This window comes from Arachis hypogaea, chromosome 15 (assembly GCF_003086295.3).
Source record: "Arachis hypogaea cultivar Tifrunner chromosome 15, arahy.Tifrunner.gnm2.J5K5, whole genome shotgun sequence".
In the NCBI taxonomy this organism is placed as follows: Eukaryota; Viridiplantae; Streptophyta; class Magnoliopsida; order Fabales; family Fabaceae; genus Arachis; species Arachis hypogaea.
The window spans coordinates 15,726,379-15,753,594 of NC_092050.1; the positions used below are offsets into that span (position 1 = coordinate 15,726,379).

Sequence of the window (27,216 nt, forward strand, 5' to 3'; positions counted from 1 at the left end):
TGGTTCCATCGACATCGTACAGCCAAATTATAATTTTTAAACCCTAGTTAAATTCTTCTTTTAGTTTATCAAAGAAATTTAAAACTCTTATTAGCACTTATAATAATGCCAATGTGATTGTTGGTCATTACAAGTCATGAGTTGGATATGTTAAAATAAGCAAAAAGTCAATCTAATTTCTTATCACCAAATATTTCAGCTTGTTATACCTATATAGTGGATGATGTTACGGGACTAATTAATAAACCAAATGCTTTTATTTTTCACTCCACAAACAACCAAATTAATATATACTTCTATTTCATTATATTATAACTTGTAAATAATGCGGAAATCACTGAATAATAATTAAAGAGAAGTTGTCAAATTTGATTAGACGTAGAGTATGTAGTGCGTGCTTGATAACGACAAAATAAATAATAATGATAATGATAAATAAATAACAAAATAACAAAAGAAAATTGCTATCTTAGTAATGATAATTATGGGGCTGACTCTGAGGATTGCAGTGAGAGAAAACGAAAATACAATAACTACTAACGAATATTGGACAAGTGAATTTTCTGTTTATTAGTATGATTATTACTCATTAGAAGAGACAAGTCCCATTCAAGCCTCATTAACATAACTTCAAGATTTCAATTGACATTTACAACAAAGTTTTTTTTTTCCAGAAACAATATTTGTACAATTTTTTTTACATCTCTTTCGCACACCTTCTTTATATGGTACAAAGGAAAAATCTTTTATCTTCTCTCACTTTTTATAAATTATTTTTAATATAAAACTAAAAATTATACAAAAAAAACATGTACACAAAAATAGTATATATAAAATATTTTTTTCGCATATAATTTGTCATTGAAATCCGATCGGTACATGTAAATGTATATATACGCTTGGTAGTATGTAGTGGGTAGTACTCCATTGAAGACTAGAAAGTATGATATGATAATTATTGCTTATTGCCCTACACTATGTATAAGCTTCCACTATATATATAAGTATTTTGTCAAGTAGTGTTAAGAACAAATAAAGTTAGGGACTCCTACTTATAGGGACATATATATCCCGGCACTATATACATCCAAATATCTGCATATATTTTATAGGTATATATATATATACCAAAAACCTCTCCCCTCATTTGCATGCTTCCATGATAGTTTTGTTCGTCCTTACGTTTGTCATTGTGCACATATATAGCATGCATATCCTTCTCACAATAAGATTAATAAAAAAAGAGTAGAGTAAATTTCCAAATTTGTTTTTAAGATTGTAATAACTAATAAGTATGAGCGTATGGTTTAATATATTCTTTTGTCATTATTCCATTAATTGTTTATAATTACTGACATTATCGAAAAAAAATTAAGTTATTTAGCAACTAAATTGAACCTTGACTAATGAAAGTAATAGACGAAGAAAAAAAAAAGAAAAAGAGATTATCAATTTGAGAGTTGATCATATAAATTTTTATTTATACCGTGTATATTAAAATTAGTCATTAATATATATATTAAAATATAAAATATAATTAAAAATAATTAATTAACAATACATATATTTATATATAAATATATAATATTAATTTTAGTATACAAAAAATATTTTAGAGTATTAATAATATTTTTATAAAACTTTTTTCGTTAAACTAATTAATTAAAACCAGTTTGCTCAAGTCTTGTTTGTTTAAATAAGGGACGATGATGTTTCATTATTAATATGTGTGACATTATTAAATTTACATAGTTGAAAAAAGATTACTCAAAAGGGAGAGTGGAACCGAACTTCTAATTTAATAATAATAAAAATGATATTTAAAAAGATGAGAAAGGACACTACTATAGATATACATACTCCTCCATTAATTAGTTGATGAAGCATAGCGTTAATTAAGGCAATTAGGGAATAAAATAATTAAGAATCAAAGACATTATGCTCTTAATTACCCAAGCTAACTTCATTTCCATAGACAACCCCACCACCCTCCTTTCTCTCTTTTTCTCTTTGGATTCTATAAAATAGAGCTAGCCATAGAATTTATTCTCACTGTTAACAAAAAAGAATTCTATCTTCGCTTAGCTTGCGAAGCAAGAGATCGAAGATAGATCAATAATGATGGGTAGAAAGTTTGAGAGTTGGGACTGCATTAACAGCTTCAAGTGCTGTGGGAATCTGTCTCCTCAGCCACACTACCCGTCCATGACGACATATCCTAAAGGGATGTCGCCGGAAGGATCGGAGGCGAAAGCGGTGTTGAGTGTGATGGGAATGACATGTGCTGCTTGCGCTGGATCCGTGGAGAAATCTATCAAACGCTTACCTGGGATTCTAGAAGCTGCCGTTGATGTATTGAATGATAAAGCTCAGGTTCTATATTATCCATCTATGGTTAATGTAAGTATTATCATTAGTTTAATTTATCTATATATAAGTGATGAATATAATCTACACTTATTCTTGTTAGCTTGTTAAATTGCTTGTGTATGGTTTTCTTGTGCTTGCCATAAAATATTTGTGACAACTCAGAACTGTTGTATACTTTTTTATTTTCTTTGGTCAACTATTTAAGAGGTTCAGATTACCAAGATAAATGATTTGAAAGTGTGAATAACATTTAAAATAGGTTTTTTAAGGGGGGGGGGGGGAGGGTGTTTGTGGCAATTACATTATTCTAAGTAGTTAAAAGGGATCCTATTAATCAACCAATTAAAAATATGTCACAAAAAAAAAATTAAAAATATTTGATAATATGGACTTTTTAATTAAGGTAACTACTCAAATGAAGATGCTAAAAACATCTTTTTATGAAGATTCTTGTGTTAAAAGTGTATTTTGTTTGTTTAGCCACACTTTAAAAAAAATAACACTTTTATAATACATCAAAATCAAACCATACATTTCATGATCTAATGGTAAAAAAGAAGCATCTTCCTATGAAGACAATAATAAAATCTTTATGGTAGTATCCACCTTTAATTAAACCTGAAAATTATTCTGAAGTGCATAGAATATTAATACTTCGAAAAAAAAAATCTAAAATAGAGAGAATTGAATTATAAAATGATAATGTAAATACATTAATTATTGTCATATTGTCAAATTTATAATTTTTATTATGTGTAAATTTTATCACTTTAATTTAAGGATGATTAAATTTTTATTTTCTTATTTTACTAACTTTTTCCTTTTAATCTAAAATAAAGAGTTTAAACTTTGATCCAATACTTCTTACATGATCATTTATATGGAAATGATATTTAAGAATTCTTTATTAAACTTAAGATATTTTAATTAAAATATGAAGTTTTTATTATATTAACTAATTAAATTTAGATTTATTATTATTTATTATAGTATATACATTTAATTTGAAAAAAACAAATTAATAAACACATTTTTACCTGTTAATTACTGCACTAATACTAATCATAGCGTCATTTCTTCCAAGTTTTAATCCAGACTTTTAGCAGAACGAAGGACACGTTCTAACAAAGATGATTCATTTAATAATTATTGGAAAGTGATATTTTTCGTTGTCATGTCAATATCTTATGTGTGTGTGGGGATCACTAAAAAAAAAAAGCATATTTCAACTTTCAAGGCATGTACACGTTTTACATTGTCTTTCCTCCAAATAATTAAGCAATTGGCTATTGGTCAATATCTTTTAACTTGTAAAAACGAAATCGCATTAAAAGTACAGGTAGACGATAAAAATATTAAATAATATGTATAATAGATATATTGAATATTTAATTTATTAAGTATGTATATAGTTATTTTAATATTAAGATTTAGGTAGATAATTTGAGGGTGTAGTGTGTTTTTATTTTATTGAGTCAATTTTAAAACCCATTATTTATATTATTCACAAAAGTTATTATCTACCTAACAAAGTCTATCACAAAATCAATAACCGAATAGCATCCTAATAATGCTTTATATATAGCCGTTTTTTGAAAATGATTATATTCATGAATTATATATATATTGTGAAATGGATATGAAGAATTTTAGGTACTATGTGTTTTGAGGATTATCTAAAACGATGATTTGGATTTGAATGAGGTTCAGATTTTTTTTGAGGTAGCATCTGACTTCTTCTGGTGCGGAGGTGCCGTCGTCCGAATTCCTCGCGAGGAGGTGGGGAATGGTATCTGTAAGAGATTCTGATGGTTAAGTTAGTAAGAACTTTGAGTAGGTTTTTAGTAGATTGGAACTTGAATATACATGTGAGGTGTTAATATATTTATAGTAGAATAAATAACCACCTTTTGGAATAGTTTCACCTTTATTGGTGGATAATTGTCCCCTTTATCTTAGGAATTTATTGAGATCTACCTTTTAGATGAGGTAGAGATAGTAGGAGATATTTAGGGAGGTAGTTACTTATTCAGATAAGTAGGGTCAGACCTCCCTTGTCGTGTCCGACTTCTTATGAGGTTAGACAAGTAGAAGAGGCCACCCTTTTTGGGTGGGCCTTTATCCTTATTGGACTTGGCTTTATATTTTTGGGTCAGGGTATGAATAAGGCCCCTACTTGAATCTATGCTTTTATAAGGGCGGGTTCAAGTAATTGTGGCTTTAGTTCCTTTTGTCAAGTACGCTGCCTTTGGGAGGTTGGATACTTGACGTGTTTCAAAAATTTTGAACTATTGTGTCGTTTAATGACACGATGTGGGTTACGCTGCAGTTTCCTTGGGATCCATGCACATCATTAAAGAGGGGTGCGAAATGTCTCTTTTGCCCCTCGTGTCTTATAAATACTTCACTTTTTTCCTCTTCTTTCTTTTTGTGTTTCTGAAATGTTCGCTTTCTCATTTTTTCACTTTCTTTATTCTTCGCTCCATCATTCAAGATTTCTCTATCTTAAACCCTTTTAGAGGATTTTGTTTGCACTTTACGGGAGGACCGTTCGCATTTTTGCCGCTAAATCGTGCCCTTCTATCTTCGTGCATCTTTGAGGTTGGTACTCTTTTTTGTTTTTTTTTTTTTTCTGTATTCTGGCATGTGTGAATGAATGGTAATTTTGAAATGTTGTTTGTGATTGTCACTCTGACTCTGGGATTTTGTGTTCTTGAAAATCTAATTTTGGTTTTTGAAAAAAGATTTGAAAAGATTTTCACTATGGTTGTTTCACTGTTGCTATGGTCCTGTTCTTGGGGTGGTTTTATACTGGTCCCAAATGATGCCATTTTCAGATAGAAGATGAATTCATTTGTATTTGTTAGAGGTATCGCGTATCTGTTTGTGTTCTGAAAGGGTTTCGCAATATTGGCCCGACCTCTTTTGGGATTTTGTTGATGCATGTGCTGTTGTTATTTTTCGTCCAGGAAGTTGGTGTCGACTTGTGATGTTGACCCAACCTTCTAATTGCTTAGCTTGCTTGGCTTGATTTGTAGTGATTATTTTTTATTTGTGTTGTAGGTGTAGCTTGTATGTCTCGTTCAGTAGTTCACAGCATGTCGACTAAGGTTCCGTTCGACTTGATATGGGTAGATTTATCTGTCCTTACCCCTGTCCCTGTTGTTGATAATGAATATGGCGTGGCCTTTCGTAGGCATCATAGGCTGTGTTTAAGTCGAGAGGATGAGAGAAACTATGAGATAGTTGTTGCCGACCCTAAGGAGAGAGTTTGCTTTCCCCGACTTGATAGGTTGGGACGACATTTCATATATGTCTATGATTATTTTTTCAAAAAGTTAGGGGTTACCTTCCTTTTTTTGAGTTTGAATCTGGGGTCTTTAGATTCTGCAACGTTGCCCCTACTCAATTACATCCTAATTCTTGGGATTTCTTGAAAATATATTAACTTTTTTATCGGAAACTAGATGTCCGACCTTCTCTCAAGGTCTTCTTTTATCTCTTTGTACTCACCAAACCCTTTAGTTCTAAACTAGGATGGCTATCTTTCAGTACTATCCTATCTTTACTATCTATGATGAGTCCTTTCATGACTTCAAAAATTACTTTTTTAAGGTTTGAGCTGTTGAGGGTGCCTGATCTTTTTTCTTGAATGATGAGGATGAACCCGTCTTCCCTTTGTATTGGGAAGATAGCCTCGTAATAGTTAAGTATAACTCAGATGATTTAGATGAGATAGAGTCGAGTGTGGTCGGGGTGTTTTAAGAGTTCTGGGGCCGAGCTCCTTATCTGGACACAAAGAGGTATTTAGGGAACTCGAGCCAACTTCAGTCCGAGCTAGGTAGTATTCTCTTCCCTTTATAGATTCTACTTGTAAATTTTCATTGATGACTAATATTCCTTTATTTGGATGTTACAGAAAGGATGGCTCTTAAATTAGTTGCCATGAAGATGCTCCATTCTACCAGAAAGAACGTTGTTGCATAGAACATTCAACTGAAAGAAGCTGGTAACCCCGCCATCCTGTCCTCGCCTGCGAAGTTAGACTCAGGCCCTTCAACTTTTTAGAATATTATTCCTAACCCGACCTCTCAATCTACTCCTCCTCCTGGCTCGACCAAACAAGTAACTCGGCCTCCCCCTGCTACTAACGAACTAAATCCTAAAAGGCGCAAGACCTCAAAGTCAGGGAGCATATACGAGCAGGCTTTGACAGCCTTGCGTGGAATGAAAAATATATCCTTCCTCATAGCTATATTAGCATGGATGATGTGGCCACTAAAAGTTAGCTTCAACTCTTGGCCTGAGGTGGAGTTCGAACGACGGGTATATGTGCATCCTTGGCCAAGGAGTTGGAGAAGACTCCCCTCAATACCACCCATAGTTTTTTAGTGGCCTCACAGGTCGAGGTAGCCTCGTTGAAGGAGACAAAAAATGAGCTTGAGGAGGAGAGGGATGCACTGCTCTCCGACCTTGGTAAAGATTGGGCCAAAATCAAACAGGCGAAGGTAGCCTTGGCTATGTTAGAGGGATTGAAAAAGAAGGTTGACGAGAGTTATACCCGCGTCTTTGGGGAGAAGCTTGATCTTGTGGATGAAGTGACTAAAGCTCGGGACAAATATGCAGAGCTCGAGGAGTCTATGACCGAAGGTATGGACGAGATGGTTGTAAATCTGAAGGCCTAGTTTCGAGTTATTGCTCCCGAGGTGGACCTTTTCCTGATCAACCCAAACAACATAGTGGAGATGGGAAAGTCGTTCCTGCTCCCGATGAGGATGATGATACTCATTTGCCTGACCCGAAGGCTTCGGGGGCAGAGGTCGATCAGACTTCCCAGGATCTTGATCTTCAACCCAGAGGCAAGGTCGTTGGTGGCAAACTCCTTCCTCCTCCAACTCATCCAATTCCTGCCGCGCCAGTCTCTAAATACAATCTGACTTCCTTTGTTCACGCCGAGAATACTACCATAGGGAAACAACTTAATTCTTTATAAACTTTGTTTTCGTAGCTCCTGAATGGCTTGGTCTGTGGGTCTAGTAGTTGGTTTTGAACAATTTTTACAACTTTAGAATATTATTAAAAATCTTTCTTCACTTTGATAATGATTTTAGGTTTTAAGTGATTGCTTATTTTTTGAAATATATCTTACACAGCTATTTTATTTGAAAAATTTACTTCAACAACTTTTAATTTAGCTGTTTTTTCGCTAAGTTAGAGATGGTATCGGCGAAATTGGTTGGTCCTTTTTGGACTTTGCCTATACGAATATTACGTTTTCCTTTGTAAGTTTTGACTTTGTGTAATCGGACTTTGCCAAGTTACTTTTACATTTTATTTTTGTTCCAAATTGCTTTAGAGGTTGGTTTACGAATTGTTTCATAATTTCTTACACTAATTTGTACCTCGTCGCTTCATCTTGCCGACCATACACGTCGGCCAACGATTTTTGCGATTTTTTGAGCTTAAATTAATGTGTTTGAGAGTAGAAAATCTGGTAGAAGAGATATTTTATTATTGATAAGAAAAATGGGTTTACATAAGTTTGCTATTATATATTTTCTCATAATCTCTAGCCCTTGCTGTGATGCCTCATTAAAATCCTTTAGAAAAACTCTTTTAAAAAAAAATCATGAAGTCAGAAGAAAAAGTATATCAAGGAGCAAAGTTCGCTTCCCTAATTGTAATACCTTTTTAAGTTACATGCCTGCCACGACCTCGGGAGCTCATTCCCTTGTAAGTCGGACACTGACGTTAGGATTTTTGCCAGTAAAATTTTTTATAAAAACAGTCGCGTTGTAGATATAGTCTCTAAACCAACAGAAATCCCTTCGTACAAACGTTTTGGTTGTCACAAGTAACAAACTCCTTTAAAATTGATAACCGAGTATTTAAACCTCGGGTCGTCTTCTCAAGGAATTGCAGGGAAGTATGTTCTTATTATTGGTTAGGAGTCTTGTAAATTAGGGTTTTGAAAGTAAGAAAGCAGTATGTTGAATGATAATAAGAATAAAATAAATAACTATAAAATAGACTCTTGGCAAGGTATGAAACTGGAAGTCCTATCCTGGTTATCCTTATCAATTGTAATGAGAATTGGATTTTTCTCCCACTTTGTTAACCTCTAACTATGAAGGTAAGTTAAGTGGATGAATTAATTCTGATTCCTCAAGTCCTAGTCTTTCCTTGGGAAAAGTTAGTTATTAGAAATCGAATTAATTCTTGAAGAATTCCAATTTTCAATCAACAATGAGTTTGATAACTCAAGTGTCACCAATTAATTAACCAAAGCCAAAAGAGAAAATTCTAAATTAAATTAAAAGTATTTATAGATAAAATAAAACAATCATAAACTGAAATACCTCAAATTATATTAAATAGAAAGTTAAATTGAACATAGGAATCCGTAAACCAAATTGGCAACATCAAATAATCAACTAAAGTAATGGAATGAATAAAAGTAGAAGGGAAGCTTAAAGTAAAGGAACATTGAACCTGAGAAGCAGTTGAAATCCTAAATCCTAATCCTAAGAGAGAGGAGAGAACCTCTCTCTCTAAAAACTACATCTAATCCTAAAATTGTGAATTGTGAAAGCTTGTCTTATGAATGAATGGATTTCTCCACTTTATAGCCTCTAATCTGTGTTTTTTGGGCCGAAAACTGGGTCGAAAACAGCCCAGAAATCGCTGGAGAAGAAAGCTGCCACGCTGATTTTCGGAACTGCGACGCATCCGCGTGGAGCACGCGTTCGCGTCGCCTAGCGTCAAGGAAACTATGATATATTATATATCAAATCGAAGCTCCGGACGTTAGCTTTCCAACGCAACTAGAACCGCGTCATTTGGACCTCTATAGCTAAAGTTATAGCCGTTTGAGTGGGAAGAGGTCAGGCTGGACAGCTTAGCAATTTCTCCAACTTCTTGTATTTCTTCCAATTTTGCATGCTTCCTTTCCATCCTCTAAGCCATTCCTGCCCTGTAATCTCTGAAATCACTTAACACACATATCAAGGCATCTAATGGTAATAAGAGAGGATTAAACATAGGGAACTTAAGGCCAAAGAAGCATGTTTTCAATCAAAGCACATAATTAGGAAGGCAAATATAAAACCATGCAAATAGTATGAATAAGTAGGTAAAGAGTTGATAAAATCCACTCAATTGAGCACAAGATAAACCATAAAATAGTGGTTTATCAGACACCTTATAGTAACTCTTTTCTATGACCTCGGTGACCTTATAAGGCCCATTCCAGTTTGCTGCCAGCTTTCCCTCATCTGACTTCTGAACTCCGATATCATTTCAGATCAGTATAAGATCATTGAGGGCAAGGCTTCTCTTGATTACCTTTCGGTTATACCTTAAATCCATCCTCTGCTTTAATGTTTCTTCTTTGATCCTAGCTTGTTCTCGGACATCTGGGAGGAGGTCGAGTTCTTCCTTTTGTGCTTGGATATTGACCACTTCATTATAGAATATAACTCTTGAAGATTCTTCAGTGATCACTATAGGAATCATGACTTCTATGCCATAAGCAAGTCAGAAAGGTGACTTTCTTGTTGTTGAATGAGGAGTTGTCCGATATACCCATAGAACTTGAGGAAGCTCGCCTGCCCATGCTCCCTTCACATCTTGTAGTTGGCATTTCAACCCAGGCAATATTACTTTATTTGCTACTTTATCTTGCTCGTGGGCTTTAGGGTGTTCTACCGATGTGAATTGGTGTTTAATCTTCAGGCTAGTCACCAAATTTCTAAAGGTTGAGTCAGTGAATTGAGTTTCATTGTCTGTGATAATGGAGTGGGGAACTCCAAACCTTATGAAAATGTTCTTATAAAGAAATTTCTGACTTCGTTGGGCTGTGATGGTCACTAATGGTTCTGCCTCAATCCATTTAGTAAAATAGTCAACTCCTACTATGAGGTATTTTACTTGTCTTGGAGTTTGAGAGAATGGTCCGAGGAGATCAAGACCCCACTTTGCGAATGGCCACGGTGAGGTGACGCTGATGAGCTTTTCGGGGGGTGTGACATGGAGGTTGGCATGCCTCTGGCAAGGCGGGCCTTTTTTGACGAACTCAGCCGCTTCCCTTTGCAAGGTTGGCCAAAAGAAGCCGACTCAGACCACCTTCTTGGATAATGATCAGGCACTTAAGTAGTTCGCACATATGCCATTGTGTACTTCCTCTAGGACATCTTTGGTGTTAGAGGCCGGGACACACTTTAATAGAGGCGTTGATGTTCCTATTTTGTATGGAATGTTGTGGATCAGGGTGTAATTTTGTGCTTCCCTTATGAGTCTTCGTGCCTTCTTTTCATCTGCAGGAATGATATCAAATTTAAGATAGTTGACTATGGGAGTCATCCATCCTAAACTTTGGTTGAATATGGCCATTACTTCCAAACTATCATCTCCTTTTGACACTGATGGTGCATGGAGAGTTTTCTGGATGAGATTTCTATTGTTGCCCTCTGGCTTGGTACTGGCTAACTTGGAGATGGCATTTACTCGGGTATTGGATACCCGAGCTATATGTCGGACCTCTCTTTTCGAGAACTGTACTAGTTGTTCCCGTACTTCTTATAGGTACTTTTTCATGTTGGAGTCTTTGGCTTGATAAGTGCCATTAACATGGGAGGTTATTACTTGAGAATCACTAAACACTATCAACATTTCTGCCCAACTTCTTTAGCCAGTTTCAAGCCAGCAAGTAAGGCTTCATACTCTGCTTGGTTGTTAGAAACAGGAAACTCGAATTTGAGTGATAGTTCAATCCGAGTTCCTTATCATTCATGATGACTTCAGCTCCGCTTCTAATTTTGTTGGATGATTCATCTACATATAGGTTTCAAGTGGTCGGAATTTCTTGACCTTTAGTGTATTCGGCCACAAAGTCAGTCAGATACTAGGACTTAATTGTTGTCCGAATTTCATATTTTAAATCAAACTCGAACAATTCCATAGCCCATTGTAGCATCCTTCCCGCAATGTCTGTCTTTTGTAGAATGTGCTTCATGGGTTGATTAGTTCGAACTTTTATAGTGTGAGCTTGAAAGTAAGATCTGAGCCTTCTGGAGGTAAGGATAAGAGCATATGTGAACTTTTCTATCTTTTTGATAGTTTAGTTCTGTCCCCTGTAGGGCTTTGCTCACGAAGTAGATGGGTTGTTGTCCGTTCTCATCTTCTCGGATCAGGGTCGAAACTATAGCTCAGCTTGCAACGACCAGATAGAAGATGAGCTTTTCTCCAGCAACAGGTCGGGTCAGTATCGGAGGTTGACCCAGACATGCTTTAAAATTCTGAAAGGCTTGCTCGCATTCCTAGGTCCATTCAACTTGGTTCCTTTTTTGAGTACTGAGTACGAAGGTAGAGACTTCAATGCTGATCCTGCTAGAAACCTAGACAACGTTGGCAACCTTCCATTTAGTTGCTGGACTTCTTTGAGACAAGTCGGGTTTTCTATTTCCAATATTATTGTGCATTTGTCAGGGTTGGCCTCTATGCCTCTTTGAGTGAGCATGAAACCTAAGACTTTTTCTGCCTCTACTGCAAAGGTGTATTTTGAAGGATTCAATCTCATTCCAAGCTTTCTTATTGTGGAGAATACCTTGGAGAGGTCGGACAAAAGAGTGAAGTTGTCCTTGGTCTTGACGAGCATGTCGTCCACATATACTTCCATGAGTTTTCCTAAGTGGGAGAAAAACACCTTGTTCATCAGTCATTGGTATGTAGCTCTGGCATTCTTTAATCTGAAAGGCATTACTACATAACAGTAGTTAGCCTTGGGAGTGATGAGAAAAATAATTTCTTGGTCCGGTTTATATGTCGGGATTTGAGTATATCTCAAATATGTGTCCATGAAGGACAAAACCGATATCCTAAGGCCGAGTCAACCAGGACATCGATGCTTGGGAGAGGGTAAGGATCCTTGGGACAAGCCTTGTTGAGGTCAGTGTAATTAACACACATCCTCTATTTTTCATTCTGCTTTTTTACCAGAACTACGTTAGCCAACCACAATGGATAATTTACCTCTCTTATGAATCGGCTTCTAATAGGGCCTGCACCTGTTCTTCCACCACCTGTGTCCTTTTGGGATCGAGCTTCCGCCGCTTTTGTGGAACAGGTTGGGAACTGGGTAGACAGCGAGCTTGTGAAACATGAGGTCATGGTCTATACCAGGCATATCGGAAGTTTTCTAGGTGAATAGGTCGGAGTTCCTTTGTAAGAGATTAACGAGTTGTGCCTTTAGAACTTCCTCCAGGTTGGCCCCCATACCCGTTATCTTTTCAGCACGATCCCCAATTTGCACATTTTCTATCTTTCCTTCAGGTTGGGGATGTAACTCTTTTCAAGTTCGGACACCACCGAGTTCAATAGTGTTAACTTCTTTATATCCTGTACCACCTCTTAAATTGAGGCTTTCATTGTAATATTTTCTTGCCAACTTCTGATCTTCCTTTATGGTGGCAATTTTTTCTGCAGTTAGAACTTTCATGCATAGGTGAAGTGTAGAGACAATTGCTACAAGTCGGTTTAAAGTGGCACGGCCTATCAAGGCGTTGTAAGCAGACATAACGTCCACTACAATATAGTCGACGCTTATCGTCCTTGACCTCGTGCCCTTTCCAAAGGTAGTGTATAGTGAGATGAATCCAAAAGATCGGATCGGTGTGTCCCCCAACCCGAAAAGTTATCTATGTATGCGTTTAAATCCTTTTCTTCTAGTTTGAGCTTGTCGAAGGCGGGCTTAAATAGAATATCTGCCGAGCTCTCTTGATCCACCAAAGTTCTATGGAGATTTGTATTGGAAAGGATTATGGTTATCACTACTGAGTCGTCATGGCCAGGAGTTACTCCTTGTGCCTCTTCTTTGGTGAAAGAGATGGTCGGTAAATCGAAAATTCTATTGTCTTCTCGACTTGGTATACTTCTTTAAGATGCCTTTTACGTGAGGATTTTGAAATTCCTCCTCCAGCAAACCCTCCATTTATCATATGTATATGTCTCTCAGAAGTTTGCGGGCGTCGATCTCACCGTCCTCTGTCATCGCCATCTCTTTTCCTCTTTCTTTGATCGTCTGATCTCTCGGCCAAGTACCTATCTAAGTTGGGGGAGGTTCTCTAAGTCGAGAATTTTTCTCCATGTTAATATACTTTTTTGCTTACTCTTGTACTTCGTATAAAGAAATCGGGTGTCGCTTGGATTTGGATTGGGAGAACGACCATTCTTTAAGGCCATTAACCAATCCCATTATTACTGCTTTAGGAGGTAAGTTTTGTATTTCCAAACAATCTTTCCATATAGTCTTGAAGTGTCTCTCCGACTTCTTGTTTGACCCCTAGTAGGCTTAGAGCATGCTTTACTTTGTCTTTCTGGATTGAAAATCTGGTAAGGAACTTGCTTGCCAGGTCACCAAAGTAAGTTATCGACCTGGGTGGTAAGTTATCGAACCTCTTTATTGCAGCTATAGTCAAAGTTGTCGGGAAGGCTTTACAACAAGTTGAATCAGAGGCATCAACTAGGTACATCCGAATTTTGAAATTGCTAAGGTGATGCCTCAAATCGGTTGTTCCATCGTAGAGATCCATGTCGGGAGTTTTGAAATTTCGGAGGACCCTGGCTCACATGATTTCTTCAACAAACGAATCTTCACCTCCAAGAGGGCTTTCCTCCCGATCTGTCCAATTACCTCGTCTTCGGAGGTCAGCTTCTAACCTCAAGAGCTTTTTCTCCAACTCTCTGCGTCGTCGTACTTCTTTTTGTAATTCCCGTTCAGCTTCTCGTTATCGCTCAACCTCCAGCTTGAGTTGTTCTAATTGTCTGCGGTGGCTGTGAACTAACCCTAGTATCTCCGTCGGACAGGGATGTTTTTCATCTTCGGGAAGGTGAACCTCCGAAGAATCCATCGTGGATGAGGGTTTCCTGATGTTCCTTTCCCGTGGATGCATTTGTTCTCTCTTGGGGTGGATGATGGTAATCAGTGGCTAAGAGAAAGGGGGGTTGAATCTTAGTCCCTTTTTGCTAAGAATTACTTTCTGCCTTTTATGATAGCTTCAGGAGATAAATCTGTTTTTGTCTCGTAACTAGTCAAGAGACATTTTCTTTTTGTCTCGTAACCGGTTAGGAGATATTTTTCAATTTTGTCTCCTACACAACAGAATCAGAAATGGAGTAGAAGAGAAAGAGAGAATCACACCCAGAAGTATCTTGGTTCAGCTGCTAAGTGCAATGCAGCCTACGTCCAGTCTCCATCACAACAGTAACGGAATTTCACTATAATCAATAGATTACATACACCAATTCTTCCCTAGGATCTACCCATTCCTATCCGGGATAAGTTCAGAATCTATCCCCAAAACTGAACTTGACTTGGTTACCTACCAAGCTTTCAACCACAAAGTGCTAACCCAACTTGCAAGGGAATCCCCAGAGGATCATGAAACACAACATAGATGTACAAAGGAACTCTTAGACATCTATGACTTTTTCTTTAATTTTACACTCTTCGCCTTTTTTCTCTCACTGACTTTTTCTTACAAACCTCACTCTGTTTGTCTTTTTCACCATGAAACTCAGACAGACAAAACTAAAGAAAAGAATACAAAATAAAACCCATTGAAGGAGAAGAACTCTGTTAGCTTAGGGTATTTATGAGAACTCTGTGCTTTCTCTCCTTGCTTCAACCCTTGGCCGTTCACCCTTATTATAGAAGGGAAAGCTTCCAAGGTTGAAACCGGTTCAACCAAACCACCAACATCTTCTCCATCAAATTGCCAGTTCGGGCAGAGAAGAGAGAGAGGGAAAACCAAAGCTGAAATCAACATGCATGTACCTCTCTCAACCCTTCTCATCAAACTTCTTCAATCTGAGCCTTCCATCTTGACTTTGGCCCCAAGAATGAATTTCAACCCTTGATGATTCTCTGATCCTTGATAGCTCCAACCCTTCCATATTTGCTTCTTCCTCCACGTAGCTACAGTAGCTACCTTTTTTCTTGGATGAACAAAAATGGAACTGAGCTTTATCACAGAGATCTTCTTCTTTGACCGAGGCCGATCCTTTACATTTTTGGTATGAAGATCTTGAAACTTCTTCTTCACATCTTGCCTTTAGTGGCAACAATTTTAGCCACTCCATACTTCGGATCTTCTTTTTGCAAAGGCCATCACCCTAGCCTTTTGCTTCTTCTTAGCTTCTCTGATAGTTTCTCTGATAACTTCAATCTTCTTCCATCTTCTTTTCTGATGAATGTGACAAACGAAGCAAGAGAGAGAAGAGAGAGAAGAGAGAAAAAAACTTTCAAAGGAAGCAATGAATGATATTAAAACTAACTAATTTTCCACTTCCATTCCCCTATGCATAAAGTAATGTGGAGTCATTTAATGCAATCAAATCAATTTTGATTTTCCTTTTCAGTTACCAATGCATGAGTTTAATTAAAATTTGAATTCCATAATCTTATGGAAGTAGGTAACTGAACCAAGCATGCTCCACTACTTTCTTTCTTCTTTCAATTTCGGACCCATGATGATGTTGGGCCAAGGCAATTATAACTTGGGCTTTGTATCAGTTTCCTAGTCCAATTAGCTTTGCTGTGCCTTAAACCAATTCAGCCATTTATAACAACATTTTCTTTATCCAATGCTGATAGTTATTTGGACTTAAAACATGCTTTTGGCCCATCAAGAGAAATTTGCACAATGACAAACTCATCATACAAACAATTTGAAACCAAAATTAAATTAACAATTTTTTAATTAATATTTTTAATAATGTTTGATCATCACAATAATTTGAAGTTTTCCAAACTCATCAGTGGAGGTAATGCTAGCGTCAGGTCGTCATGGTGGGGCTCTAGCTCCGACTCAGACGCTGTATGATCGTCTTCATACTGATTGTCCATCATATGTTGATGTAGACTTTCAGGTCCCAGTAACGGCACCAATATTCCAAGGGTTACCTAAAACGGTAATTTGGGCCTGAATGTGAGGTTTAGACTCCTTCTGAGGCAACGTCCGACTTCTTCCGGTGTCGAGGTGCCGCTGTTCGAGTTCCTCGCGAGGAGGTGAGGGGTGGTACCTACAAGAGACTCCAATGCTTAAATTAGTAAGGGCTTTGAGCAGGTTTTTAGTAGATTGGGACTTGAATATACCTAAGAGGTATCATTGTATTTATAGTAGAATAGATAACCACTTTTTGGAGTAGTTTCACCTTTGTTAATGAATAACTGTCCTTTTTATCTTGAGAATTTGTTGAGATCTACCTTTTAAATGAATAGAGATAGTAAGAGATATTTAAGAAGGTAGTTACTTATTCAGATAAGTAGGACCGGACCTCTCTTATCGTGTCCAACTTCTTATAAGGCCAAAGAGAACATCTTTTATTTGATTTAATTACATATTTTTATTTGTGGTGTAATTAAGTATCCTTTAAATATTATTTTTTATTTCGTTTTTACAGAAAAAAGAAAATAAAAGACAAATAACTCCCCTAATTTTTTGAACAACTAATCCATAAAACTGAATATTTAAATTAATTAAATAATAATAAATCTTAAAAAAACTTATTAAAGGCTAAAAGTTAAAAGACAAGTACCATTTCTGTTTTATATATAAATTATCAAAGTTATCTTATACAACAAAAGTGATTCACATTTTAGTACTACTTAATTAATAATGCTGCCCACTTGCTAACCAATATGCTTAGCTTTTTGTATTATCGTATATCTTCTTTATGATATCAGGAACTTGATGATTAGCAGACATATCTAATATCACTTTTCATAGTGGATTATTTACGATATGATAATAATAAAAATATATAGAATATAGATTCACTACTAGCATGCCTCATGAATTCAATTCGTTGGCTGATTTCATTTGTAATGGATGTCCTTGTAACATGTTATCGATATGCATACTCCACTTAACTCTTTCCTGTGGCCATTAATTTCATTCTCACACAGCAACTTGCGTGAAATTCTTTCAACCAATATTCCTGTAATGATTTTATCCTACATTTTAACCCAGTAACTTAGAAGTCTTATGATTGATCATTTTAAATCTTATCAGTATTATTGAAATTCGATGAATATTAATACACTTTATAAAAAATTCTAAATCTCTTATATTTTAAATTTGAATCACTAATATAAAATTTAATAAATGAAGGGCTAAAATTTATTTAACTAACACGAATTGTAACACTCCTTACTTAATAAAGAGCGTTTAAGAATGAGACTTGGAATTCTTATTATTATGGCTAATTTATCTTATTTCTTCAACTTGAGAATGTAACAACCTAATTCATATAGAAAGATATGTTATACCTTATATTTAATGCATGCAGGTGGAGAGAATATGTGAGGCCATTGAAGATGCAGGGTTTGAAGCAAAGCTTATTGAAGAAGAATCAAATGATGAACACCCTTTTGAGATATGTAGAATACACATAAGGGGCATGACTTGCACTTCTTGCTCTTCAACTCTTGAATCAGCTCTTCAATCCCTTAGAGGTGTGCACAATGCTCAAGTTGCATTGGCAACTGAAGAAGCAGAAATTCACTATGATCCTAATATTGTAACCTATGATCAACTCAAAGAGGCTATAGAGGACACTGGATTTGAATCCATATTAATAAGCACGGGAGAGCACATAAGCAAAATACATCTTAAAGTTGATGGAATTAAGAATGAACAATCAATAAGTGCTATTCAGAAATCTCTTCAATCTCTTCCTGGAGTTGTAAACATTGACACATATATTGACATCAACAAAATTTCTGTAGCTTATAAACCTTACATAACAGGGCCTAGAACCTTCATTCAAGTCATAGAATCTGCAGGTTCTGGATGTTTCAAAGCGGAGATATTTCCGGCCGAAGAAGCAGGGAGGGAGACACATAGGAAGCAGGAGATTAAGCAGTACTTCAAATTCTTCATTTGGAGTTTGGTTTTCACCATTCCTGTGTTTCTAACATCAATGGTTCTTATGTATGTACCTGGAATTAAACATGTTCTTGATATCAAAGTTGTGAATATGCTTAAAGTTGGACAGTTATTGAGATGGGAATTGGCTACACCAGTGCAATTCATCATAGGAAGGAGATTCTACATTGGATCATATAGATCATTGAGAAAAGGCTCTGCCAATATGGATGTGTTGATTGCATTGGGAACCAATGCAGCATACTTGTATTCTGTTTATGTGGTGGCAAGAGCTGCATTCTCAAGAGATTTCAAAGGCAATGATTTCTTTGAGACAAGTTCTATGCTGATTTCGTTTATTCTGTTAGGGAAGTATTTAGAGGTGTTGGCCAAAGGGAAAACATCTCAGGCCATTGCTAAGCTTATTGACTTGACACCTGATACAGCAATCCTGTTGAATCAAGATGGTGAAGAACAGGTTGATAGCAGGTTGGTACAAAAGAATGATGTGATTAAAGTTGTTCCTGGCGCGAAAGTTGCTTCGGATGGAATTGTTATATGGGGCCAGAGCCATGTCAATGAGAGCATGATAACCGGAGAGGCAAGGCCGGTGGCAAAAAGGAAGGGTGACATGGTGATTGGAGGCACAGTGAATCAGAATGGAGTCTTGCATGTTAAGGTAACAAGGGTTGGATCAGAGAGTGCCCTGTCTCAGATTGTTCGACTAGTCGAATCTGCTCAGATGGCGAAAGCTCCAGTTCAGAAACTTGCTGATCACATTTCTAAGTACTTTGTTCCTCTTGTAAGCATTCTACTAACTACTAACCACTTTTAATTTTGATAATGTTCTCTAGTTGTGGACTAATTTCTTCTTTTTTCTGTTTGTTGCAGGTCATTCTGCTTTCTTTTTCAACTTGGATTGCTTGGTATTTAGCAGGAAAGCTGCATGCATACCCAAAATCATGGATTCCATCTTCCATGAACAGCTTTGAGCTTGCCCTTCAGTTCGGGATATCGGTAATGGTCATTGCATGCCCTTGTGCTCTAGGCCTAGCCACTCCTACAGCTGTTATGGTTGGTACTGGAGTTGGTGCAACTCAAGGTGTGTTAATCAAAGGTGGACAAGCTCTAGAAAGTGCACATAAGGTTAGCATTGTTACTTTACTTTGGTTATCTCTTTTTACTTCACTCTCAAGTTTCATAATTTTGCAGGTGAATTGCATTGTGTTTGACAAGACAGGTACTCTCACAATTGGGAAGCCAGTGATTGTAACTACAAAGCTCTTCAAGAACATGTCAGTTCAAGATTTCTATGAACTTGTTGCAGCAGCAGAGGCAAGCCTTCTTCTACTACTAAACACTACACTTGTTTACCTTTGAAACAATGTCTCTAAACAATGGTTATGTTATTGTCAAAACTCAAAACTAATATAGGCGAATAGTGAACATCCCATAGCCAGGGCTATTGTTGAGCATGCCAAGAAGATCATCACAGAAGATGAACAGAATCATACCTGGCCAGAAGTGCGTGACTTTGTTTCGATATCAGGCCATGGAGTTAAGGCCATTGTTCAAAACAAGGAGATATTGGCTGGGAACAAAAAACTGATGATGGATCACAACATAGCCATTTCAGTGGATGCTGAAGAAGTTCTAGCAGAAGCTGAGAGATTAGCACAAACTGGGATTTTAGTATCCTTAGATGGAGAAATAGCTGGAGTCTTGGCTGTATCTGATCCATTGAAACCTGATGCAAAGGAAGTTATCTCAATTCTCAAGTCCATGAAGATCAAAAGCATCATGGTCACAGGTGATAACTGGGGTACTGCTAATTCCATAGCTAGACAAGCTGGTATTGAAACTGTTATGGCAGAAGCCCAACCTCACACTAAAGCTACTCAAGTAAAAGATTTGCAGGTACATACAAATTTCATCGTTTCTTAATTCTAACATATCATAATTTGATAGTTCCAACAAGGGTCAAAATGTTAATACTAAATTCATGTGATTAATTCAGAATTCTGGCTACACTGTGGCAATGGTGGGAGATGGAATCAATGACTCGCCAGCACTTGTGTCGGCCGATGTAGGAATGGCGATTGGTGCTGGCACAGACATAGCTATTGAGGCAGCAGACATAGTTTTGATGAGAAGCAACTTGGAGGACATAGTAATAGCCATAGACCTTGCAAAGAAAACCTTCAACCGAATTCGCCTCAACTACATTTGGGCACTTGGTTACAACCTCTTATCAATCCCAATTGCTGCAGGCATACTTTACCCTTCCACTAGATTCAGATTGCCACCATGGATTGCTGGGGCTGCAATGGCTGCCTCTTCTATCAGTGTTGTTTGCTCCTCCCTCTTGTTGAAGAATTACAAGAGACCAAACAAGCTAAACAAATTGGACTTAAATGGTATAAAGATTGAGTGACAAAACTATTTACTTGTCCATTGCATAAAGTTGTATATAGAACTACTCTCTGAATGTGATAAATGGTTCAATGATACAGATTTTAGTGAAGTCTATTCTTGTTCTCTATGTTGATTACAGATTTTGGAAAATTATAGAATAAGTCCACAATTTTTTACTAACCATTTATCACGAAAAGCTGTTTTGGGTTTAGTTAATTTTCTTTTCCACCATTTGAGGAAAGAAATGGCGCTTGGGAAAGGGGAAGAACCAACATCAACCATGATTTGACATTTAAGAAAGTCAAATATTTGAATGACCCCACCTTTTTGGGAGGATTAATGTTCAGTGCATCATGAATATCATTCTCAATCTTCAAAATCTGCTAATATGGGAGCACGATGCATAACTGACACATAATTAGTCCAATCATGAACATTATTTAATTAATTGAAAGTTGGAAACTAACTACGTGCTTGCATGATGATAAAGCATTAGGCGAGAAAATGATACTTGATCTAATAATAAGATCTTTACACTAGAAATACCATAAGTAAGGTGTTCTGGATTCATGAATTGTAATCACCTAGCAAGAAAGAAATTAAAATGGCAGTGTCAATATCCAGAAGAAGATCAAAACCATATAGAAAGCAAGAAGCTAAACAATCTTATTTTCATTTTAGTGCCATATACAACTTTCTGAGTAGAATATCTGTTGCATTGTTCCTTCTAATCCTTATATACATGTGGTGTTCCTTCTCCACCATTATAACTGGAAACATAGTTCATGTTTGCTTCTCTTCTTCAAGGAAGCTTCATAGCCTCTATTGTCTTTCTGCAGGCACTCATCCCTCCTTTGAAATCCCAACTTCCACAAACAATCACAGTTTCTTAGCACCTCGAATATTCGAAGGCAACAATGCAACTGAGCCTGTTAAGTTTTCAGTTGGATCAAATCTTGTTACTAGCAACAATGGAAGATATGATGAAGAGGTTGCAAATGCAGTGAAGGTTGTTGAGGAGCATTTGCAGGTTCATCGATCGTGGAGGTCGAATAGAAGCAATGCAGAATCATGCAGTGGTGAAGGGATATATGTGTATGACTTGCCATCCAAGTTTAACAAGGATTTGGTAGGTCAATGCAGCAAGATGATTCCATGGCAAGATTTTTGTAGTTACTTAAGCAATGATGGATTTGGAAAGGCTATTATTGCTAATAATAAGTTTGGTAAAGGATGGTATCAAACTCATCAATACTCACTTGAACTCATATTCCATTCAAGGATTTTGAAGCATCCATGCAGGGTTTATAATGAGAATGAAGCAAAGATCTTCTATGTGCCATTCTATGGTGGCTTAGATGTGCTGAGATGGCATTTCAAGAATGTTTCAAATGATGTGAAGGACGGTTTGAGTTTGGAGCTGGTGAATTGGCTTCAGAGACAGAGGCCATGGAAAAGAAATGAAGGTAAGGATCATGTTCTTGTGTTGGGAAAAATCTCATGGGATTTTAGGAGAACTAATAATAGTGAATCTCCATGGGGTACTAGATTGTTAGAGCTTGAGAAAATGCAGAATCCAATCAAGATCTTGATCGAACGCCAGCCGTGGCATGCGAATGACATTGGAGTTCCTCATCCAACTTACTTCCATCCAAGTTCAGACAATGACATCATTTCATGGCAACTGAAAATCATTAGATCGAATCGCAAGAGCCTTGTTAGTTTCGCTGGAGCGGCGCGCTCTGATGCAGAGGACAGCATAAGAAGAATACTAATAGATCAATGCAGTAGCAATGGTAGATGCAAGTTTCTGAATTGCAGTTCTGCCAAGTGTAATGAGGCAGAGTCAATCATAGATGTTTTTGTTGAGTCAGAGTTTTGCTTGCAGCCTCCAGGGGATAGCCCTACAAGAAAGTCTGTTTTCGATTCGCTGATATCGGGTTGCATCCCAGTTCTGTTTGATCCTTTCACAGCTTATTACCAATATCCATGGCATTTACCTGAGGATCATGACAAGTATTCAGTGTTTATAGATAAGAAAGAAGTGAAGGAAAAGAATTTGAATGTGGTGGAGAGGCTAAGCAATGTTTCATCAAGAGAAAGGGAAAACATGAGGAGGTATATTGTGTATGAACTTCTTCCTGGTTTAGTATATGCTGATCACAATGCCTTGCTTTACAAGTTTCAGGATGCATTTGCTATTACAATCAATAATCTGCTTCTGAGGGGTACAAGATTAGCTACATGATTCTTTCATTACACCTTTAATCAATATTTGTAACTATATTTTTTATCAATGACAATGTGTTAATTGTTTGAATTGGCACAGGCCGGTTTCCGATTCCACAAGCAATAAAATATTACATGGATATGAAAAATGAGATAATACTATAACACTTGTGGATTCCTATATTCCAAGGCATATTCATCCTAATTTGATTAACTATGTGAACAATAAGAATATACCAGTTGAATTCTTATGATGCTTACTCTAGAAGCTAATAAAAATATAAAACTATGTATAGATATAACAGTTGGACAAATAGCACTCTAGATTCTAGTGTTTGTTCCCCATTGGATGAGAATATTAACATCGTAATCTTAGAATTATTTTAGTTGCCTTCTTGGTCATGTACTTGTACTACAACATACTTTGATCCTTCATTAGTGTTAACAGTTCAGAAATCACTTTCATTAATTAGTTTACAAGTTCAACTGAGTTTGAGAAGATATCACAGAATGGCAAGCCAATCAGTTCATTATTTCATAGTTAAAGTATGCTCTTTTTCTTATACACTAATATGAATATGATACCTACTGCACTTATTTATCTCCTTTTTCTTTTTAATATATTATAATCTCTTACCTTAATTGGTTTGTAGGATGGGAGGGGAAATGATGTGAAACTGGGAGAATACAAAGGAAAAGTCCTTCTCATTGTTAATGTTGCCTCACAATGGTAATTAATCTCCAAATTAATTAAGTGCTTCAGTTGAACTTACCATGATTTCATAGTTCATATACAAAGGTGAAAAAGCTTTATAATTTTCATTGATGCAGTGGGTTGACCAATTCAAACTACACAGAACTTAATCAATTGTATGACAAATACAAACAAAAAGGTATGTTTTTTCTTGTCATATATATTTCCTTTCCAATTAGGAGGATACAAATTCATTATTGAATGATCATAAGATAAAGCTGTGCACTGTGCAGGGCTTGAAATTCTAGCATTCCCATGCAATCAGTTTGGAGCACAGGAACCTGGAACTAATGAAGAGATAGCAAATTTTGTTTGTACTCGCTTCAAAGCTGAGTTTCCCATTTTTGACAAGGCAAGAATTCTTTGGTATCTCATTAGAATTCTTTTGTGTCTCCAAGTGTAACATAACATGTGCATGTTGTTGATTAAATTCGAATATAGGTGGATGTGAATGGTGAGAATGCTGCTCCACTTTACAAGTTTCTGAAATCAAGCAAAGGTGGAGATAATATCAGGTGGAACTTCTCCAAATTTCTTGTTGATAGAGAAGGCCATGTTGTTCATAGTTATGAACCCACAACTTCTCCTCTTAGCATTGAGGTAAATATGTGTATATATATGCATAGCACAATTTCATTTGTGTGATTTCATGCACAACTCCAATAAAATGTTTCTCATTAATCTGCAGAAAGACATCAAGAATCTGCTGGAAGCATGAATGAGCAGTGGAGATTTGCCGCAACATATGAATTGTAATGAATAAGAATTACTCCTACCTTCTTCATGTTTGTGAAATAATTAAATGTATTCATGATCTATTCATAAATCATAGTAACTATCAATCAAGCCTGAGGCTACTTTTCTTTTGGGGATATGCATGTGACCTCAAAGATTCTAAAAGTTACAAATCCAAATTTAAAACTGAACAGTGCCTATTTATTTTGTCCTTAAAGTTGTAATTATATACAGTAACAAAAGAGATCATGCTACTTATAATATGGTAGATGTAAAAGAAATCATTATACATGAAGTTCTCAATCATATAAAGTTTGAATAGTGGATAATACCACAAACCAAAATAGTCATTCATCTTTTTTGTTATGAGGAAACAACAAAAATAAAAGAGGAGGAGGAATATAAAAATTATATTAGCTATGAAAATTATTAAAACAAGATTTTTTAAACAAAGATGATGTTAGAATATAATTAGGACAAAAATTCAATAAAAAACAGAATATGATAAAAACAAGTGTAAAACCCTTTTAAAAAACTAGCTCATGAGGCTTCATGCCTTGCTTGAGGGAAAACCTAGCACCAATATATGCCTTCAAATCTGGAACGCTTTCAATGGCTTTTAACAAAGCAGAGTCCACCGTTTTCTGATCATCTTTCTTCTCCTGGGGCAGAACTTTTTTCTCCTCTTTCTCTGATTCAAAGAACTCTCCCTCTTCCTTTTTCTTCTTCTTCTCAGCTTCCTTTGCAAAATATTTGTCATCAAATTTATCCACATTAACACCAGAGACATCTACTTTGGTTGATGTACCAATGACGTCTCAAAGGCACTCCATTGATTTTGAAAGGGCCAGTAACAAGAAGCAAGCCCGAAGGAAGCTGCTTCAGGAACACTACCCTCTTTCCCTTAAATCTGCCAGCTAGAAGAATCAGCACTGTTCCAGGAGTAATGCTAGCCCTGAGCTTGGTAGGTTTGGGCTTGTGCTTGTTGACAAGGGGTTTCTTGACGTCATCAGCAGGATAAAATTTGGGAGGCTTCTGAGAAGGTGCTTGAGGCTTAGGTTTGGGATCGTGGCGAGGCAAAACGCCGCCGTTTTTGACCTTGATGGCCCAGAGTCCCCTCTTGTGGTACATCTTGGACCTCGAGTACTTTCCGATTCCCCTAATCAGTTCGGGGTTCCGGCTCACCTTCCTCGCTGTTCTCTGCTTCGGCGCCATTGCTGCTCCACTCCCACTCGCGCTTGCTGCAACAAACCCTAGTTTTAGTTTTTTGCAGCACAGACGCAAATGCCAATTAGGATCAATTATATTCTAACAGATGAAATATAAAATTTTAAAATACTATATCATTGTATATATTGAAAAAAAATTTAAAATTTACTTCAGATATGATAACTGATTATTTTAGTTGTATGAAGCATTATTAAAAAAAAAAAATCTAAAAATACTATCATCATTAAATATGTTGCTGAATATAACTTCTATATAATATAATTATTGACTTGATATATATACATGTCATAAATTATAATTTGTTAATTTTTTATTATATTATATTATAATTTATTTTATGCTTAATTTGGCCGAATTTTTTTCTGTTATAAAATAAAAAACATCAATTTCCATAACAAATTATTCTGTCATTATATTTCGGAATTCAATTTTTTTTTTGATAATTTTTAGAGTTAAACTCTAAAATAGTCCTGAGATTGACGTCATACACTAAAATCGTTCTTGAGATTCCAATTGCACCAATTACGTCCCTGAGATTGAAAAAATGCAGCATATACTTCCCTGACCTATTTTCTATTAACGACGTGATGACATGTCATGATAACGTGGACTGTAAGTGACACGTATCACTTCATGATTTGGCCACGTATAATGGTATGATGATGTGGTGACCAGTGACACGTGGCATGCTGACGTGGATAGTTGTGCCACGTGTCACAATGTTATTTGGCCACGTGTCCGTTTGTGTCACGTATCGCAACAGTATTCGTCCATGTGTCATCCATTATGTCATCGTTGTATATGCACTAAATTAGTCCCTCACTTTGCATTAAATGACTCATTTTAGTCCCTGAAATTGAATGTCGTGCACCAAACTAGTCCCTTCACCAATTTTTTCTCCTTTTTTTTAAATTTAAAATTTTAATATCTTGGATACACTAATTTCAATTCTATTTTTTCATATATCGTTTAAATACAAGTGCTTTCATAAAAATTTTTTAGATTTTACTTTTTAGTTTTAATTATATAATTTTTTTAATAATTTAACATTGGTAAATTTTGTAATATATAAGTATGTTATTATAAAAAAATAATTATATGATTGATTAGACACATTTTTTTATAAAAAAAATATGTGTTTTTAACAATAAATTAATAATTAAAATAAACATTTTTTTCTTATGAAATACAAGTTTTCGTTATGTGTAAATGAGCTAGATTGAAAGCACTTCAAGCACCCTCACTACTATCTTTGACCTCTGCAGTCTAGACGAAAGAGGTCGGAGATGGTAACGAGGGAAGCTTGAAATGCCTTCACGTCAACTCCAAGACGGCAGTTATTAGGGGTATCCGCAAGAAAAAAAATATTTTATAAAAGTATTGAAAGATGTCGGAGATGGTAGTGAAGGTGTTTGAAAAGCCTTCACGTCAACTCTAAGTCGGCGGTTAGGGTATTTGCAAGAGAAAAAATATTTTATAAAAACACTTTTATTTGAAGAACATGTGAAAAAATAGAATTAAAATTAACGTATTCAAAAATATTGAGAATTTTGAATT

General features: G+C 36.1%; 2 protein-coding genes and 1 pseudogene across 4 annotated transcripts; 2 read left to right on the forward strand and 1 right to left on the reverse strand.

The window, feature by feature from the left end:
• Positions 1 to 1,852: 1,852 nt before the first annotated feature.
• LOC112749654 (probable copper-transporting ATPase HMA5) lies at positions 1,853 to 23,244 on the forward strand. 2 transcript variants are annotated; one of them, XM_072218659.1, is made up of 7 exons: positions 1,882 to 2,400; positions 17,719 to 19,098; positions 19,188 to 19,442; positions 19,509 to 19,631; positions 19,731 to 20,213; positions 20,314 to 20,713; positions 21,551 to 23,244. In XM_072218659.1, the coding sequence occupies exons 1-7, from the start codon at positions 2,119 to 2,121 to the stop codon at positions 22,957 to 22,959; spliced, it is 4,332 nt and encodes a 1,443-aa protein (XP_072074760.1). In that variant the 5' UTR covers positions 1,882 to 2,118; the 3' UTR covers positions 22,960 to 23,244. The 2 variants fall into 2 exon arrangements, with proteins under 2 accessions (XP_025653756.1, XP_072074760.1); XM_025797971.3 differs by lacking the exon at positions 21,551 to 23,244 and having other exon boundaries at positions 1,853 to 2,400; positions 20,314 to 20,820.
• Positions 23,245 to 23,288: 44 nt separating this feature from the next.
• LOC112749657 (probable phospholipid hydroperoxide glutathione peroxidase) lies at positions 23,289 to 25,705 on the forward strand. 2 transcript variants are annotated; one of them, XM_072218661.1, is made up of 6 exons: positions 23,289 to 23,486; positions 23,594 to 23,670; positions 23,772 to 23,833; positions 23,913 to 24,046; positions 24,136 to 24,294; positions 24,383 to 25,705. In XM_072218661.1, the coding sequence occupies exons 1-6, from the start codon at positions 23,451 to 23,453 to the stop codon at positions 24,410 to 24,412; spliced, it is 498 nt and encodes a 165-aa protein (XP_072074762.1). In that variant the 5' UTR covers positions 23,289 to 23,450; the 3' UTR covers positions 24,413 to 25,705. The 2 variants fall into 2 exon arrangements, with proteins under 2 accessions (XP_072074762.1, XP_025653759.1); XM_025797974.3 differs by having other exon boundaries at positions 23,312 to 23,486; positions 23,928 to 24,046.
• LOC112749656 (large ribosomal subunit protein eL6z-like) lies at positions 24,693 to 25,748 on the reverse strand (annotated as a pseudogene).
• Between the last annotated feature and the right edge of the window lie 1,468 nt (positions 25,749 to 27,216).